Source organism: Chiloscyllium punctatum, chromosome 10 (genome assembly GCF_047496795.1).
Source record: "Chiloscyllium punctatum isolate Juve2018m chromosome 10, sChiPun1.3, whole genome shotgun sequence".
Lineage (NCBI taxonomy): Eukaryota > Metazoa > Chordata > Chondrichthyes > Orectolobiformes > Hemiscylliidae > Chiloscyllium > Chiloscyllium punctatum.
Window position 1 is genome coordinate 16025970 of NC_092748.1, and position 18057 is coordinate 16044026.

The following is an 18057-nucleotide window of genomic DNA, read 5'->3' on the forward strand; positions in this document are numbered from 1 at the left end:
ATGCTACTGAACCGCAAGTCCATCTTCACGTTACACACTATGTGCACCAGACTGTTTTTAAGATTACTTGTTTTCAATATAATTTATAATCACACCGTACCATTCTTTATTTCTCTGGGTGTTGGCTGCCTTCACATACAATCTTGAAGACTACTGTCTTTTACCAGGTCATCGCTATGCTTGGGTCTCTGTACATCTGTGTTTTTCCTTCCCCCAGAATAAGGCTCTTCCATTCTCTTATGTATTGTAACATTATTCATTTACACTTATACACCGCTTTCGAGTGTGAAGCCTTATTCCCTTTCTTCAAAGATGCTTCTCTCTGCTCTGTTTGTCACCTCACTCTGCTGCTGATCGTGAGTTTGATCAGATGCATCCTCATCATTCGTGTATATCCCATTAAAATACACAAGCTTTCATATCCATTTGGCTCAGAAGTTGGAATAAAATTCATTCGGGTTCAATGTCAGCTCAGTATAAAAATCGCTACTGGAATGTTAGTATCTATTGCAAAAGGATTTGGGTACAAGATTATTGAAATCTTGCTTCAATTGTACAGGAGCTTGGTTATACGATTAAATGGCATCACCTTATTTTTATATTGTGCCCTTGGTTCTAGATTCCTCAACTGGGGCAAAAAACCTTAGTTGTATCTATCTTGTCTGTCCCGTTAAGCATGTTGTAGGTTTCAACACGATCACCCACAGTACAGTGCAGTTTGGGTCTATGTATCTGAGGAAATATATTCCAAAATTACCATACAGAGAATACAATGAAAGTTCACCAGACTAGTTTGTGAGATAACAGGATTGTCCGACGAAAATAAATTGGACAAACTGGGGCTGTATCCACAAGTGGTTATAAGAATGTAAGGTGATCTCATCGAAATCTACAAAACACTCGTTTACAAAAAGGGATAGACAGGATAGATGCAGGTAAGATGTTTTCCCAAATTGAGGGAGCTGGAAATAAGGGCACAATTTAAAAATAAGGGGGTTGCTATTTAACACCATGATAAGGAAAAGTGTTATTACTCAGCATATGATCAATCTTTGGAATTCTATTGCCCAGAAGGCTAGGGAAGCTATGTGGTTGAAAAGTAGAAGTTGATAAAATTTTCATTATCAATGGCATAAAGTATTTTGAGAGTAATGTTGGTGAAAGGCAATAGCCAAGATTACAATAAGTGGAGCAGATTTATGAGTTGTTGGTTTACTCCTCTTCCTAACTCTTTTCCCTCTTTTGAAATGCATCTCTTTCTTTGAGCAAAATGACAAAACATGGTTAACATCAACATTTCATGGAAATAAATTTAAAATTTACAACAGTGGAATGGGCCATTAGGCCTATCACAAAGAATTAACTAGAATAAGCTCATCTTCCTGCATTCAGCCCCTAGTTCTGCAGGTTGTGACTCTTCAGTGGCATCCATATACTATTGCCAATACAGTGAGAGTCTCTGATGGAAAAGAACCCTTTCGGGCACTGTGTTCCAGGTCTCCCTCACCCTCTACCTCAACAAATGTTCCTTTCATCTCCCCATTCTACTCCTTCTATCCATGACTTTAAACCTACACTCACCACTATGGTAAATGGGTCACCCCTATTTATACTGTGGAGCTTTTCATAATTTTATACATATCACTTAAATCACCAGCCTCTTCTGTTGCATGGAAGACAACCTCAAGTAATGTCATCTTTTACCATAGGCAATTTTTTTTTCCATCTTGGCAACATGCATGTAAATTTCATCTACACCCACTCAGCACAATCATTTCTTTCCTACAACACAAAGAATGGTTCAGAATACTCAACCTGTGGCCTGTTGTTGCATACAGTTCAAGCATAACTTGTCCACTTTTTCCTATGCCTCTTCTAATATAGGATTATTTGCCAATGCTTTCTTATTCACCTTAAGCAGACCTTTAAAGATCTATGCACATATCTGCCAAGATTCCTGTTTTTCTACTATTCATTACTTTGAATTTAATATATTTTGGAAGATGCAGCAATCTGGGGAAGTGTGAGATAATGTTTCATTTTTCTGTCCAATTGACCAGAACATGTTTGTCTTTTTGTTTTATTCATTCATTTTCAGGATATAGGTATCACTGCATTAAATTGTCCATCCCAAATTGCCTAGAGAGATGCTATGGTTTTGAAGTCACAAGAGGCCAGACCAGGTAAGGATGGCAGATTCCTACCCTAAAAAGAACAGCAGTGAACCACACAGCATTTTCCCGACAATGGATAACAAGTTCATCGTGATCATTAGACTTAATTCCAGATCTTTTTCTTATTGAATTCAAATTCCATCTGCCATGGTGGGTGTCAAACCCAGGTTCCCAGAACATTAATTGGTTTCTGGATTAATAGTATAGTCATAATATGTAAACCCATGGGCTACTGCCTTCCTCCTCTCCTGACAATTTGCCATGTTCTCCTCACTGCAAAGTACATAAGTATGCAGATGATACACAGACTGATACAGAGATCACGATACTTAACTAGAGTCTAAATAATGGTCAAAAACAACAACAAAAAACCCTTTCAATTGCAGAAACCCATCTCAACCATCACCTTACGATTTCGGCCACTGAACTAATTTTGAAACCAAATCGCCACTCTCCAAGTCCTCAGGGCTTTTAATTTGCTGACCAAACTATCACAAGGGATTTTAGCAATGTCCCTACATCAGCTACATTGCGCTCAACAACCTATTTGTTCTCTTTTCAAAAGTCAATTCGAGAGACATGACCTTCTCTAAACAGATCTATGTTCACTGTCCTTGATTATTCTGCACTTTGCAAACAGTTAATACTGTCCTTCTGAATTTATTCTAATAATTTTGCCAGTGTTGTTCCATACTACTTCTGTAAACTGCCTGAAGACATTTCATCATCTTAAACATGCTATGTTAATGCAATTTGTTTTGGTTAAAGGATCAATGATGAGAGAGCCAAGTTTAGCAGTTTCAAAGTTTTGGCCTTGATGACAAACAGGAGTTTGAGCAAGTCAACAGGACAGATCAGAGATGCATAGGCACTTTTATCCAGGGGCAGATACATCTCTCTGATGAAATGTCAGATACCAGTTTACAGTGCCTGACCCAAGTGACATAGGACACTAATTACAGTCACCCAAAGAATACATTTAAAAGCAAAATATTGCAGCTGCTGGAAATCTCAGATAAGCAGCAACAGTTTCTCAATGTTTTGGAACTGAAGAGTCATACTGGACTTGAAATGTTAACTCTGTTCCTCTCACCATAGATGCTGCGAGAATTGCTGAGTTTCTCACCATTTTCTATGTTTGTATCAAACAATACATTTCATTGGCTTCACCCCTATGATATACATTTATTTCCCATAAAAATTTGATTGCAGCATTACAAGAACTACTGTCTTCCTTGAGAAGGTTGCGATAAATGCACAAAAATAATAACTGTCTTGAACACAAAGTCAGCATAATCAGAAGCTTATCACACAGCCAATTATCACACTAAACTTTTTGAATTTCATGTGGAAATTTGTACTACTTAACACAACAGATTTTAATTATGTAGCTCGTAAATAGGTGGAGTGCGTCATACATTCCCCCGCCCCTCACTGAGCATTATACAACTTCACTAATCATGCTCAGAGTATACAACCGGGCATGAACTCAATCTTCGTTAGAAGCTTGTCCTTTACATATATTTGTGCAGAATTCAGCTACAGCAGCACAACACCGATGCCAGAGATATTTTTTTGTCAGTGTAGGTTAGCAGATGGAAGGCTCATCAACTGCACTGGATCCTTCAGTAACCGCTTTGATACACTTTGCCATAGTCTGGGAGGCTCTGCTGATTGGATCTATAGGGAAAGGGAACCAGGAAAAGCAAAGACTTTAAAAGGTGAATTATTCTAGGCTTCTGCTGAAATCTGTTATACATTACTTACAGCTATCACTATATTTTAAACACGGTTCTTCACAGAACAAAACAATCCAACAAGAAAACACAGTCATCGCTCAATTTTTAGCTTAACTCTGATGGGTGTAGTTGTGTGGCTTCAATTTACACAAGAGGATTTCACTTAATTGCACGTAAGATGTTTACACAATCATGTTGCTAGCATAATTACGTTCTAAGCTGTGACAATTTGATCTACAAAGTGTACACACATATTCACGTAGATTTCTTATAGGCTAGTTTGTCCAGTTTGAAATTTGGAGGTTTGGCTGTTTCCAGTGATATTGCCTTATTCCTAAATCCAAAATTCAAGTGCTAACACCTTCAGGTGTATTTACAGATTAAGGGAAACAAGCAAATAACACGGGAGATCGGAGGCCCATTGAGGTTTCATATTAGTTTGTTGCCTTTGGAGTCAGTAAAGACTTAGCCACCACTAATTCTGACTTTATCTCCAAGAATATGACACTGTCCTGGAGTGTAAGTCACCCAAATCAATTTTCCCAATGGTTCTCAGGGATTATTTGCTCTCTGATGCTCTATTCAACATTACTTCCTTCATCAACAATGGCAAAAGCAGATCAACCAACTGTTCATTTCATTGCTGTTTGTATAATTTTAGTGTGGCATTTGAACTCATGGCAAATTTCTTCTTGGTGGTCCTCAGTACCTATCTGAATTTGGTAAAGTACTATATGAACGAAAATCTCTCTTTTGTTAGGATGCACAGACGCAGTCAGCCTGGACTAAATTGATTCGATGCATTCTTAGGCAACTTTGCATCCTTCACCCACCATGAACATCAACTCTTCCAAATCTCCACAGTCCCATCAAAAAGAGGACAGAACAAGAGAGATAAAGTGGGTAAGATTGAACAAGTAATCCAGAACTCCAAGCAATTGTTCTGGGAACATGAATTTGAATCCCTCCATGGCTGATGGCGAATAGTGATTGTATAAAAAGCTGGAAATGGAAACATGTTAACCTAATGGTAACCACCCAAGTGCTCTCTATTGTCATAAACACCTATCTGGTCATGTATGTCCATTGGGGAAATAGATCTGCCCTCCTTACCAGCTCTAAACTATATGTAACTCTACCCACAGCAATGTAGTTTGCCTTTGGACAGTCAGGGATGGGCAATAAATGCTAGCCGAGCAAGCAACACCCAAATCCCATGAATGAATTATTTCACCTCGAGACTGATGGCTATCAGGAATTCCTTCCCTAAACCTGGTTATGCTTGCACCTTCTTCCTTTTCTTTAAGATCTATCTCTGATCAAAATTTGCATCATCCCTCGAATACATGGTTCTTTAGCAAGGTGTTGTATTTTTCTCTGATTGCGTTCCTAAGCAGTGTCTTGGAACTTTAATCCCCATGAAAGGGAATAGATTATGCAAGCTGAGTCAGACATGTGACTGAGCTATTTGTACACACTTGAAATTTTACAAAGACATTTTATTAATGCTATAACTTGCGCAATATTACATAAACAAGCTATATTTTTCAATTAGTAGTGAAGGATCAGCATGAGTTGCAGACCTCAAAAGAAAACTGCCAACAAGGATTGACTCATATATATGATGCCAACTTCCTCTTTCCCACGGTCATTCTAAAACCAGTGGACCTCCAGCTCTATGAACAGCAACATGAGCAAACAGAATAATAGCCAACCATCCTGAAGTAGCCTCATATGTAGCAGTCAAAAACATGATTTTTATTTTAGATTTTCAAATAGTGAATTAAATCATAGCTGGATTTGGATCAAAACTAAAATAAACCTTTCAGGACCAGTGAAGATGTTTTGCAGCAATTCTGAAATTAATATATAATTGAAAACCAAATTTCATCTCATTCTACATGTTACAACCTTTTCCTTTTTTTTGTCGGAAAACTAATGGCGTGAAAATGAACATTATAGTTTGGCCAGGGATTGTACCCGACAGACAGGATAGGGATGGGGAATATGTTAACAGCACACTCCCTGAAGAATTATTGGCAGAAACTTCTGGATTTGTGTTATTCGACACATGAACTGTCTGCAAAATATTAAAATCAGTTTGAGTGGAATATTGATGGTGATGCTGACAGTGTTGCTGGGTTTTTCAAACAGAATGGTATCCCACAATTGCAGAGAAAGCAGCCATTGTCCTTTAGCATGGTTACTACTGGTGAACAGCACATTTAACCCGTTAATCAAAAGAACAACATCTCCAGATTTTATCCTGAAACAAGCATAAGCCAGTCTGGTTCCCAAGTAATATCCCATTGCATATTTAATTAACACGTACCTGTCATGTAAAAATCTTTAATTGTAAGTTGAGGTGGAACAAGTGGCTCAGATAAGACCTGTTGATTCACAAGCTGTAAGAAAGCAGAGAAAGGGTCAGACACTGCCTCAAGATATTAACAAACAGAAGAAAATTTAATCAGAATTAATGCATATAGCATGAAACATTCATTCATTTCAGTTCTCATGCCCTTGATCGTTTCCTTTCCTGGCTCAATATTTAAAATCATCATGACCTCATCTCTCCTGACACTCTGAAGTCTTCTGTCACCTAATCTTCATGAGAAGATTATATTCCTGCAAGTCTGGTCATTGAACCTCAGTCATTCCTCAATTGATCGCTATTCCTTTAAAAATGATGCTTTTAAAACCCATTTCCAAACCACAGTTTTTCATTTCACCAAACCTGCACAAAATGTCTCCTCCTTTTGTCTGATTAGACTTCAACTATGTTGCATGCTATAATAATTAAGCTACTGGGAAAGGGTTTGGACACCAGAGTGTAAGCTAACAGGCTAACAGTGAAATTAGGCTGACCTTTGCTAGCTCATTTGCCTGTTTGAAAAAATTGGCCTCTTCTACATCATTGTAGCAGATCAGGTTTGGAGATATTTCAGCCAACCTGTCACGGACCTCATCGAGTGTATCATATGGAAGTGTTACACCAGCCACCTGCAAAGAGACAAATGATTAGGAACATAAGACTGCAGTTTCCAATTTAAATTAAACTAGGGAAAATTTGGTCTGGATAAATAGCAAGAACTTCTAAATGTTGAAAAAGCAAACAGTTTGCGTGCAGATTTTTTTTTAAAAAAACAGTTCTATGGAATAGGTGTTCTATAAAGTATTGTACTGAACCATATGGTTAAGGAAGATAAATTGTGGACATGATCCTGATACTCAGTCAAAGTTCACGTGATTCCGGGTTTAAGTTCCAGTTTAGAAATTTTAGCACCAAATCTGATTAGGCAACACTCCTTCAATACTGTGCTGGAGCATTAGAGGCACAGTCTTTTGAATGAGATATTAAATCAAGGCCTTGCTCCACTTTTAGTGAATGTTAAAACAAAAGGTATTGTACAATTTCAAACAAAAACTAGCAGCTGTTTCCAGTGTCCTTATCATTACTGGTATGTCAAAGCCAATATGAGAAAAAAAATCTATTTGATCATTATTGCATCACTGTTGTTTGAGAGATTCTGCTGTACATAAACTGGTTACCATACTTCCTACATCACAACTCTCTAATATTACCTCATTGGCTGCCAAGTCCTTTGGAGTGTCCAAAGTTGTGAAAATGCTAGATCGATCCAAGTATTTCTTTGTATCGATGATAAGCTTACCAGAGTCAACAATGTTTTATGAAGGATTTGTTCCACATCACACAAATGTGCTCTGGGAAGCATGACATCTACATCAACTTGAGAAAGGGCTGATGGGTGCCAAAGAGCATTAATGTGGAAACTGTTATATTAAAACTCTTTGACAGGCTCTTTCCCCTGGCATGTGGATCACTTTAAAACATGCAAACATTTAATTTCTATAGGGAGTAACATTTGAGAATTAAGACGACAATATTTTGTATAGCCGAAGAGATAATTTTTGAATTACTAAAATTGCCCTGCTTTCTCACAGAATTGGATTTGAAACTTTGCGTCTTGTTTTAACTTTGTGGAGTTAGATTTTCATGGTCCCCTATGGGACCAAATGGAGCCAGGACAAGAAATAAAACTGCTACCAAATAGAGCAGCTGGATGCCAGCCTCCACTTCGCTAATTAAATAGCCTAACAGACTTGAGGGCTGAGTGAACCCCTCCTGGTTAATCAGTTTTTATGCTACGGAAACTCTACTGTACCTCAGAAAGTGCACGAATAATTTGCCAATCCTCCCTGGCCATGCCAGGCGCTGTTACTGCCACTCTGGTCTGCTGGGCACGGCCCTCTGTGTTGACGTATGTTGCTTTCTTCTCAGTGTAAGCAGCTCCAGGTAGAACAACATCTGCCATGGGGGCTCCGACATCTCCATGATGTCCTAAAAAGGGAAACATGAAAAGTCAGTGATCATTTGACACAGCGGTGTGCAAATTGATTGATTTTTAAAATTCCACGCTTATCGAGTTGAGGGACATCAAGACAAAGCAATTACAAAATTGGCAATCACAGTCAGCAACAAGCAATTTCAGATCTGGTATCTTGTAACTGATTTCAGAACAGAGGATAGTTCCATCTGTTCTACCCGCTAGGACGTAACATCAAATTCAAAATGCTGTAATTTATTGTTCTTCTACAATATTTCTATTTCGACAACTGGTACTCTTGTGGCCTCTCAGGCAAGACTCCAAAATAAAATGTCTCCAATCATGACCAGTTTTTAAACTGTGACCCTGCATTGTGAGGTCACTACATGTCTGCTATAGCAGACATAAAATTCCATCTCTGCCCCAGTCAAGAACTCTTTACACTAAATGGAGAGTCAGCAGCCATTATACCAATGCAATGCACTCCAGAGGTTCAACAGCATTATGTGGACGACAGCTGCCCTGATGCTTACCCTGATAAACGATGAAGCAGTCCTTTGGAAGATGCTCCCGGGTGATGCAGCCACTGTCTGCTCCAAGAAGGAATAGCACTTTAGGGGGATTTTTCCGGATATAGTCGACACCAGCTTTGTATCCCAAATCCAGAGCAGCTACTTGGCCGGCTACCCTACATGATCACACACGCATCTTTATTACTCCACTTCAAATAAACAACTACAACGGACTACAAAATAGGCCAGAAATCAGGACATAACTCATGATGTCTCAAAAAAAAAGGTTGCTGAGTTTAATCTCTAATTTCAGACAAACATACCCTTAAGGAGATGGTCATGCAGTTCATTGTGCTGAATTTTTGAAAGAATTATTAAGTTACCCCGCCCACTCTTTCAGCTGTAGTACGGCAAATTCTTTTGAGTACATATGGATTTCCTCTTCCAAAATTATTAAATCTGTTTTCATTAGCCTTCTTTGGCAATGAATTCTGAATCTTAATTTTCTGATGGGAAGAAAATCTCACATCACCTCCTGTTCTTTTGCCAATTATACAAAAATCTGTGCATTAAACAAAAAAGGCATTCCGAAGAAGGACCCGAAAAGTCAACTATACTTTCTCTCCACAGATGCAGCCAAATCTGTTGAGTTTTTACCGCAATTTCTGTTTCAGTTTCTCATTTCCAGCACCCAGAGTTCTTGTTTTTTTTAAAAAATTATCTGAAATGTGTCCTGCCAGTGTAAACAGTTTCTCCTTAGCTCAAATCTCTTCATAATTTTAATAATTTCTGTAAAATCATCCTATTAACATTCCCTGCTCGAAGGAGAACAATCGTAAATTCATTGACTCTCCTCAGATCCCAAATACTTTGCCTCCAGTAATTGCTGAGTGAATGAGAACCTCCCAGCCTTTCAGCTGAGTTGATGACATCAAAGCCAAATCCAAACTGGACTACAAGAAGTTGTTAAAATATGGAATTCACGACAGCATAGCTGCACTTGAGGGCAAAGCTAGATAAGAACATGAGAGAGAAAAGAATATAATGATATGTTTAAAAAGTGAGGTTAGTTGGGAGGAGCCTTATATGAAGGATGAACACCAGCATACACCAGTTGGACTGAATGGCCCGTTTCTAGGCTAATAACTCTAGGTAATTATTGGAGACCACAGCAAAATTATTGGCGTTATTTTTTGATCATATTCTTGTAGCTTTGCTAGTTGGAGAGTCAACTGGCCACATTATTTAAGCTGACAGTTCAGTGCCGTGTTGTAGGAGTGCTACACTGCTGGGATAAAAGCCAAATACTATGGATGTTGAAATCTGAGAAACACAGAAAATGCTGGAGAAATTCAGCAGGTTTGACAGCATCTGTGGATAAAGTTAACATTTTCAGTCCAGTATGACCCCTCTTCAGAATGCCTTACTTCAGATATTAAGCTGTATTCCAAACTTGTCTCTTCTTTATAGTCAGCTGGTATTCAAGACCTGCTAACTTTAATGCAACGAGCAAATCTGCTTTCGCATAGCTGCTTCACTGGTGCAAGGTACTGAGAGATAGTCAATACATTAAAAGTATGGAAATGGGTCTATAAAGCACCAAAGATAGCTGGAAAGGTTTGTAAATGCCCAGTGTCAAACAAACTATACATTGTATGACATCAATAGTGCCATTGGAGATTTGGAGCTTGTAGGGGCGTATTTTAGAACTCAGCAGTTCCCAAGATCAAGCATAAAACCTTGGAAGATCAACAGATCACTGAAATAATGCTATAAACCATAAATCACTGACTCAATCTTGTACTACAGTTGCGACTTAGTGTGCGGCACTCTCACCTGAGAGAGGGCTCCATTCCAGAGATATAAGCATCAAATATAAGCTGCAACTCCAGTGTTGAAGCAAAACCACAATATTGAAAGTGTCATCTTTCAGATGTAAACTTAAAGCAAGGTCCTGTCTGCCCACTTAAGGCAGCGTAAAAGATCCCAATGCACAGTTTGAAAGAACAAGAAAACTCATCCCAGTGTCCTATCAATCTTTTCATTTTCAACACTCCTGAAGCAGATTATTTGATCATTATCACATTGCTGTTTGTGGGAGCTTACTGTACGAAGTGTCTGCTGCATTTCCTACACTCTAACAAGGACTAGATTTGAAAAATCACAAAGCTGTTACATCACAGAAGGAGACCATTTGGCCAAACGTGCCTGCACTAACTCTTTAAAGAAGCATTATTATCTAGTGCCAATTTCCAGTTTTTTTCACCTTACCCTTGCACACTGTTTCTAATGAAATAATCATCCAATGCTCTCTTGATTGCCTCAAGTGAGCCTGCTCAACTACACTTCCAGCTAGGTACCAAGAAAATTTAATTTACTGCTAACAACTTTGGGGTATGCCGAGGCTGTCATAGGCGCTTTGAAAATTAATGTTATTTCAGTGTAGAATGTTGAGAAGGGTCAGATTCTATACTGTAATCATAATAAATTCAATAGTGGGAGAAGATATGCTGAAACTGGAACCAGAGAGATCTAGTGAATATTTCACTCGAACATCAAGGCTCACATCCAAAGTACCAAATGGTTTCACTGCGACATTGATCACACTTCTGACCTTTGAAGGACGTTTAGAACTCTCCAGTTATCTCCGACTTCGCTGCCTGCTCTGGCATTCTGTGCAATGGTGCTGACAGCGGCATGTATTGCTGCACCGTCACGCCGCTGGAGAATTGAACTGCCCACCACCACCATGGGCTTCCTTGCTTTATTCAGGACCTGGTTTTTGGAAGCAAGTTGAATTGGAAGAAGAAAAGTACAAAGTCAGTGTACCTCTTTGCTTTGCCACTTTGCAGTTAGTTTAGTAATGAGTTTTACAATTTTCTAATAACCCCAGTAGCTCTAACTATACCAGTTATAAACTACTCTTGATAATTATATTTTCTCCATTACATAGCTTGATTTAAACAGTTAATCAATCACAAAGATATTTTTCTAGCCAAAATAAACATCTCAAACACTAATCTGGTAACTGGGCACTGAATCAACCAATTCATTGGTTGTTTTCCTGTCAATTAAACTGCTTCTTAGACACTAAACCAAATAGGTTGGTGTGTTTATATAATCGCTGTTACAAGTACTTCACAGACCAGGGTCTAAATGACCCAACTAATTTAAAGAAACACAGCATATCCTACTAACATGTCTGTGCAAGCACAAACAGAGCTTTTCACAAACGTGCATTTAGCTTGTATTGTTTAAAATAAAGCTCAGGTGACTAATTGTTGAAGAGATCAAAAAGATGTTTTGGTATTTAATCAAATGAACTTGAAACTGCCATTAAGGAATTGGTTCTAAAGGCAGGTACAAGGGAAATGGAATGATCTGAAAACTCTGATCGGAGTTAATTTTTACCAACAAAAAGGAGAATATTCCATTGGTGTATATTTTTGTAGGGCACTGAATTTACATGACTATATTTGAAGTGTTCAACAGAGCTTTGCATTATAAATTTTGAACTCAGGTTTTTGTCTCATTGCCCAATTTGAACATGTTGAACAGGAAGACAGATCATAAACTTCTCAATGATGGCAACCTGTGCTGCTAACAATGCAGAAAAAAAAATTCAGCATTTCACAAAGAATAATGAAGAACTTTGTTTCACAAATGTACAAAATGTGTAAAGAATTCAGAAGCTTACTCTTTACAATAAAGTAACTTTGCTTCAAGGTTATTTAACCCATTAATGACTTTCTTTCATGTAGGGAAAGTTGACATCCGACATCATTTGTTGACAATCTTTTGCGCTCAGCTCCCTCTAAATAAATAAGTTATTTTAAAAGAACCTGTTTTGTTCAATATTGATCAATTGAAATATTTTAGCAAAAGACTGCCTAAAGCCCAGTATATGTATTTGTGAAGAAATTCTGACTGTTCATCCACTGTGTATCACAACTCATCCCAGTGGTCAGATCCACTTGCAGAAATCATTGTGAATGTAGTTCTATGAAAACTATGAATTGCTGTTCAGAATATTAGTTTTCTCAATCAAGGTCCCATTTTAGAACTGTCCATTTATCATGTCCGAAGGGCAAACTGCTCTACTCTGATAATTTTGAGCCAAATTTACTCTTAAGAGTTAAATGAGTCAACATTTATTGTACTTTGGCAGAAGTCAATTCCACAGCAGAAGCACCAAGTATATAGCAGTTGCTCCATCAACACTATTAAATGAAAATTGATTAGAGATGGATTATAATAATATAATGTATTCACGTGGCATATAAATCGGGATAACCTGGAGACATGAGCTGTACCTGGCTGAAAGGGTGCTTTCCTGAGGCAATCTCCTGTAACACCTGTGGAGAGTCTCCTAGGTGATTGTAGCTGTAGCTCAAATCCACATTGGCCCCAACTAAAGCCACTTGGAGATCATTGTGCAACCAACTGTAAAAAGGCACAAACATTTGGAAGGAGTGAATCAACTTTTATGGAACACAACCTAATTACAGAGTCCTTAATGGCTTCTATTCAAGCACACCAACAGAATGATGGAAATACTCAGTTAAGTGACATTTGAAAGCACCCATGATATGGGGATAACTCAGTTGCTTGGATAGCTGGATTGACAGTGTAGGTTCAATTGCTGTACCAGCTGAGATGACCACAAATGTAGAGTCTTCTCAGCTTTGTCCCTTTTCTTAAGGGGGTGGTGACCCTCAGGTTAAACCACCGACATTCATCTCTCTCTCTCTCTCTTTCTCTCTCTCTCTGATGAGGGTAGCCCTATGGTTCTCTGGGACATTGGTGACTTTACCTTTGTCTTCCTTCTCCACAGTTAGAATCCTTTGTCTTGATATTGTTCTACAGCTGACTGCTGGGCACATGTTAGTTCTCTCTCTGCTAGTCTGCACAATTGGAGACTGAAAGCTTCGTGTATGGAGATTGCAAACATTTTGCAGATACATAATGGATTAGACAGGTGAGTGAAGGAAGAGAGTGGAAAGCAATATCGGGAGCATGGTGAGTAAATGCGATCAGAATTTTTTACTTGCATGGAGGGTGATCAATAAGATAGTCAGGTTGAACTCAATGGCCTATTGCTATGTTGCAATTTGTCATTCATTTCTATGACTTAACTGATTAAGGCTTTGAGCGGAAGTTCAAATAAGTTTGCAATTGCTTGACTTGACAACACAGATGCTCGTTCACCCTTCCCTCAACACTCTCAAAAATGATAACATTCTGGACTAAAAATATGCTTTCATCGGTGCCCAAAGCTGCTGTGTACATGTGGGATTTGAGAACAAATGTGTGCAAAATACTCTATTACTGGGAACGGAGGAGGAAGAGGCGTGAGTGAGTGACAGAGGTCATAGTGGAGCATGATAATGTAGCAGGCATCCAGGAATATTAAAGTGCAATGCTGCACTCCTACTGAAAGCTGCAAACTCAGTATAGAATAACCACACGTTTCCAGCACTAAGTAACATGCAGCCTCCAGTAAATTCTGGAGGAACTATGCTTTAAGGTGCTTTGTAAAAATATTTAATTTGGGTCTAATAATGTACACAAATATGACAGCAAGGTCCAACAAATAAACACAAGATCAAGGATCTGCTCATCTGTTCACCATTAATACTGGTATGTGACTTAGGCCCAATACCTTCTGTTCCAAATACACTACTATCAGAACCAAGCTGTCACATATGCATATACCTGTATTTATCTACATCGCTCAAGGTCACTTTATAGGAGAGTTCTCACACAAAATCTGACACCAAGTCATATTATGATAGGTAACCAGAAGTTTGGTCAGGTTTTAATAAAGATCTTTCGACAGCTTTGTGATTTCTCCAGGCTTACAAAGCTGCAAGATCACTCTTCTTCAACGTCTGGGCTTTTGCAATCCCTGATTTATTCATTCCACCAGGAACAACGGTGTCTTCAGTTGATAGTTCTATGGTCTGAAACTCTCCCTCTAAGACTCCTCACCCTGTTTCCTCTTTCCCCAAGTGTTTGAAACAGAACTTCTTTGATAAAGTCGATGATCATCTACTCTATCCATATGTCTTTTTGTAAAGCAAGGTAAAATTTTGTTTGAATGAAATTGTTTGAAGGTTCTTCAGGTGTTACTTGATGTTAAAAGAGCTACATGAATGCAAGACCTTACTGCAGTCTTGTTAGCGAATTTGTCAGCCAAAGTCAGTGAGCAAAAGGAAATATTAGCGAGCCAGAATAAAAGCTGTGTGCACCCACAGTATTCACATATTTTCACATTTGTAATCCACCACATACTGACCTCTTTCTGACTCGAACATTGAAAAGTGGGGCTTCATAGCGTGGGTTGGTGCCGACCAGCAGCAGGACATCAGCCTCCTCTACACCAGAAATTTTGGTGTTCAGCATATAATTGGAGCGCAAATCTGTACTGTTTGGAAACAGCAAAAAGTCAAACAAAGCACTTGGTTGTACCCTGCTTTTATACTGTGTAGACACGTGGCTATGTTAGGTAACAGCTGAAGCATTGATGTGTAAAGGACTGCAGTGAACTAGCAAAAGTAGTTTACAATTCCTGCCATTAGAGGGCAATAACTTTCCACTGTTTGACTTCCTACCGTGCAACTAAAACAAATTATGGGGCATCCAACAGTTGTAGTTGTGCCAGCTAAATAGAAACTGAACTCTTGACACTAAACTGAACTGTCACACATCACACAGAGCAAACAACTCCGGTGGTGTCACTGTCCCACTGCAACTTGTTGAACATCATCTTGGGTTTGTTTTGGAATCCTGTGCTCTATTCTCCAATGCTGATCATCATCAAGTGTGGCATTCTTACCCAGCTCCAGCCATTGGGAAGATCTCCTCTGTGCATAGTGCATCACTGTTTAATCTGTTGATCATGTCCTTCAGGGCCACGAGAGCTTCGGCATCAGCCATTCCTCCAGCAATGGCAGCCACACCTTTATCCTGTACTCCCTGCAACTGTAGACATGGTATTAATACCAACAGGGAGGGCTAAAAAGCAAATAATCTTGGATTTCATCACAACATACAGCACAGGAGCTATTCGTCAGGTCCTACTTAAGTCACATGTTTGAAAGAACTGTCAAATTAGTGTCTCTTCCCTACTCTTACCTCACATACAATGATTTTGCCTGGTCAAGTCTATTTTAAATTGCCTCTTAAAGCTACAATCGATTCTGTTACCATCACCCTTCCATACAGTGAGTTCTGGTTCAGATCAACTCACTACATAAAGAGAAAAAAGGCTTCATCTTTCCTTTGGCACTTTTATCAATTATCTTCAGTGCCCTGACAACCAATTCTCCTAACAGTGACAGCAGTTTCTCCCCAACTCCTCCACCAAAACTTGCTGCAATTTTAAATCATTTAATTTTTTACTGAACTTTTTTTTTATATCTCGTATTCAGTTAAGATTATACATCCATATGGAAAATTCTTCACTCCTCACCCAAAGAAAGAAGCACACCAGCAGGGGATGGAATGGAACAGTAGAAACTAAGTACATCTCCAGCAGCTGCTCATTTGGTTACACTTGATCATGCTCCCCCAGAATATTGCCCTCCATGCTTATCAGCCAGCCCTATGTTTTGTTGGTGTCCTGGAAAATGTCTAGGATTTGACCACCCACGAACCTCCATAGGAGGACTCAGGGAACTGTGGGGTTAGAGGACTTGACAGAGCCAAGAAAGGATGAGACAAGAAAGGACTTTGCTTTCCAAAGATAGTAAGCAGATATTGTATTGGATTAATGAGTAGATATGCTCCATTGCATAACATCGCACTCTGCCTCTGAGCCCTCAATATTTTATGAATATGTTCAGCCCAATACAAGATAGGGCAGTTTCTTACCGCTTCAGCAATCTGTGTTAGTGCCTCCTCCCAGGATGCAAACACCAGCTGTCCCTTCGAACCCCTAACCATGGGAACAATTAAGCGCTGACGCTTAAGGCCATCATATGCAAACCTGCAGAGCAAAATACGTGAAGAAGAAAAATAATACCCAAATAAATCATTAAACTGCACCCCCCCACCCCAAAATAAAATTCATATCAGTATTTCAGAAGTAGAAACAGAGAGACCTTACAAAACATGCCATGTGCAACAATGTCTTTCTGTGCATTTACATGGTCTTTCCTGTATGCAACAGTGACTTTCTACTTTAAGGACCATATCACTGCACTGAGCTAGTACCTTTAAATTACGTCAATTTTTAATCGCCTGTTTAAGCCATGACGTTCCAGGGATGAGGGATTCAAGTTGTGCATCATATGCAGAAGATTTAATTGTGGTGTGTTAAACCATTAAACTATAATGTCTATGTCTGTCTGATTGTGTGTGAAAGTTTTAAATGAGTTAGAAATTTGACTAGTAGTTACATGTGACAATTCTTAACTCTTTCTGTTGTTAGAGCCTATTTATCTGAAATAAATAATAACCTGTTGTTAAGTACAAAAAAACTGGTCTGTGTTTCTAACAGCCGAGGTCTAAATAACAGCCCAATTGGGGAATTCTGCTTTTATTTAAAACAAGATTTGTGAGGACTTTAGGAACGGAGGGGCTCAATTTCCAGTGCATGATCCCACAGAGATGTATAAAAGAAAAGAACTTAAGATGATTTGAGGAAAAATCATTGCATAGTGAATAGTCAGGATTTGGAATTCATCTGGCAACGTGGTAAGTAAAGATTCAAAGTCACTTTCAAAGGGGAACTGGATAAACATTTGAAATGAACAGGGACAAAGGGAAGGTATAAGTGAATGTTGAGACAGTGAATAGAATTCTCTTCGAATGAATTGACATAATCTCTTTTTTTTTAATGCTTTCATTTACAATTCAGCAGTCTAGTATATGCCATATTCTTCCTTGTGGTCGAGAAACAGCCAGTTATTTTGAAATCTGATTATGATAAATGTAGGAAGCATAACAGTCAATTTGTGTCCATCAAGCTCCCACACACACAAAAAAGAAAAATACAAATTGCCAGATTGTGTTTTTGGATGCAATTGACAGAACAACGACTAGGACATTGGGGAGAACTCTCCTTTGGAAATATACCACAAAATCTTCTACATCTGCCCAAAGTACGATCTTTGTTTCATATTTCACTTGAAAGATGGCACCACTGACCATACAGGCCTCCCTCATTACTGTGTTGAAGTATCAGCTAAGATTTTGTGCTTAAGTCTCTGAACTGGCACTTGGACCTATAACCCTCAGACTCCAAAGCGAGCATGTTTCAACTGGGTCATACCTTCTT

The 18057-nt window shown here is 38.8% G+C and overlaps 1 protein-coding gene across 1 annotated transcript in view; it reads right to left on the reverse strand.

Annotated features, from left to right (window-relative positions):
* Positions 1-3329: 3329 nt before the first annotated feature.
* The window catches only part of ndufs1 (NADH:ubiquinone oxidoreductase core subunit S1), a 42242-nt gene continuing 27514 nt past the window's right edge, over positions 3330-18057 (reverse strand). The window contains exons 10-19 of the mRNA XM_072578595.1: positions 16650-16764; positions 15613-15758; positions 15073-15201; positions 13088-13217; positions 11389-11549; positions 8796-8950; positions 8101-8276; positions 6782-6916; positions 6246-6318; positions 3330-3854 (exon numbers count right to left, since the gene is read on the reverse strand). Of these exons, the coding sequence (XP_072434696.1) occupies positions 3763-3854; positions 6246-6318; positions 6782-6916; positions 8101-8276; positions 8796-8950; positions 11389-11549; positions 13088-13217; positions 15073-15201; positions 15613-15758; positions 16650-16764 (1312 nt within the window). The 3' untranslated portion in view covers positions 3330-3762. The remainder of the gene's footprint in view (positions 3855-6245; positions 6319-6781; positions 6917-8100; positions 8277-8795; positions 8951-11388; positions 11550-13087; positions 13218-15072; positions 15202-15612; positions 15759-16649; positions 16765-18057) is intronic.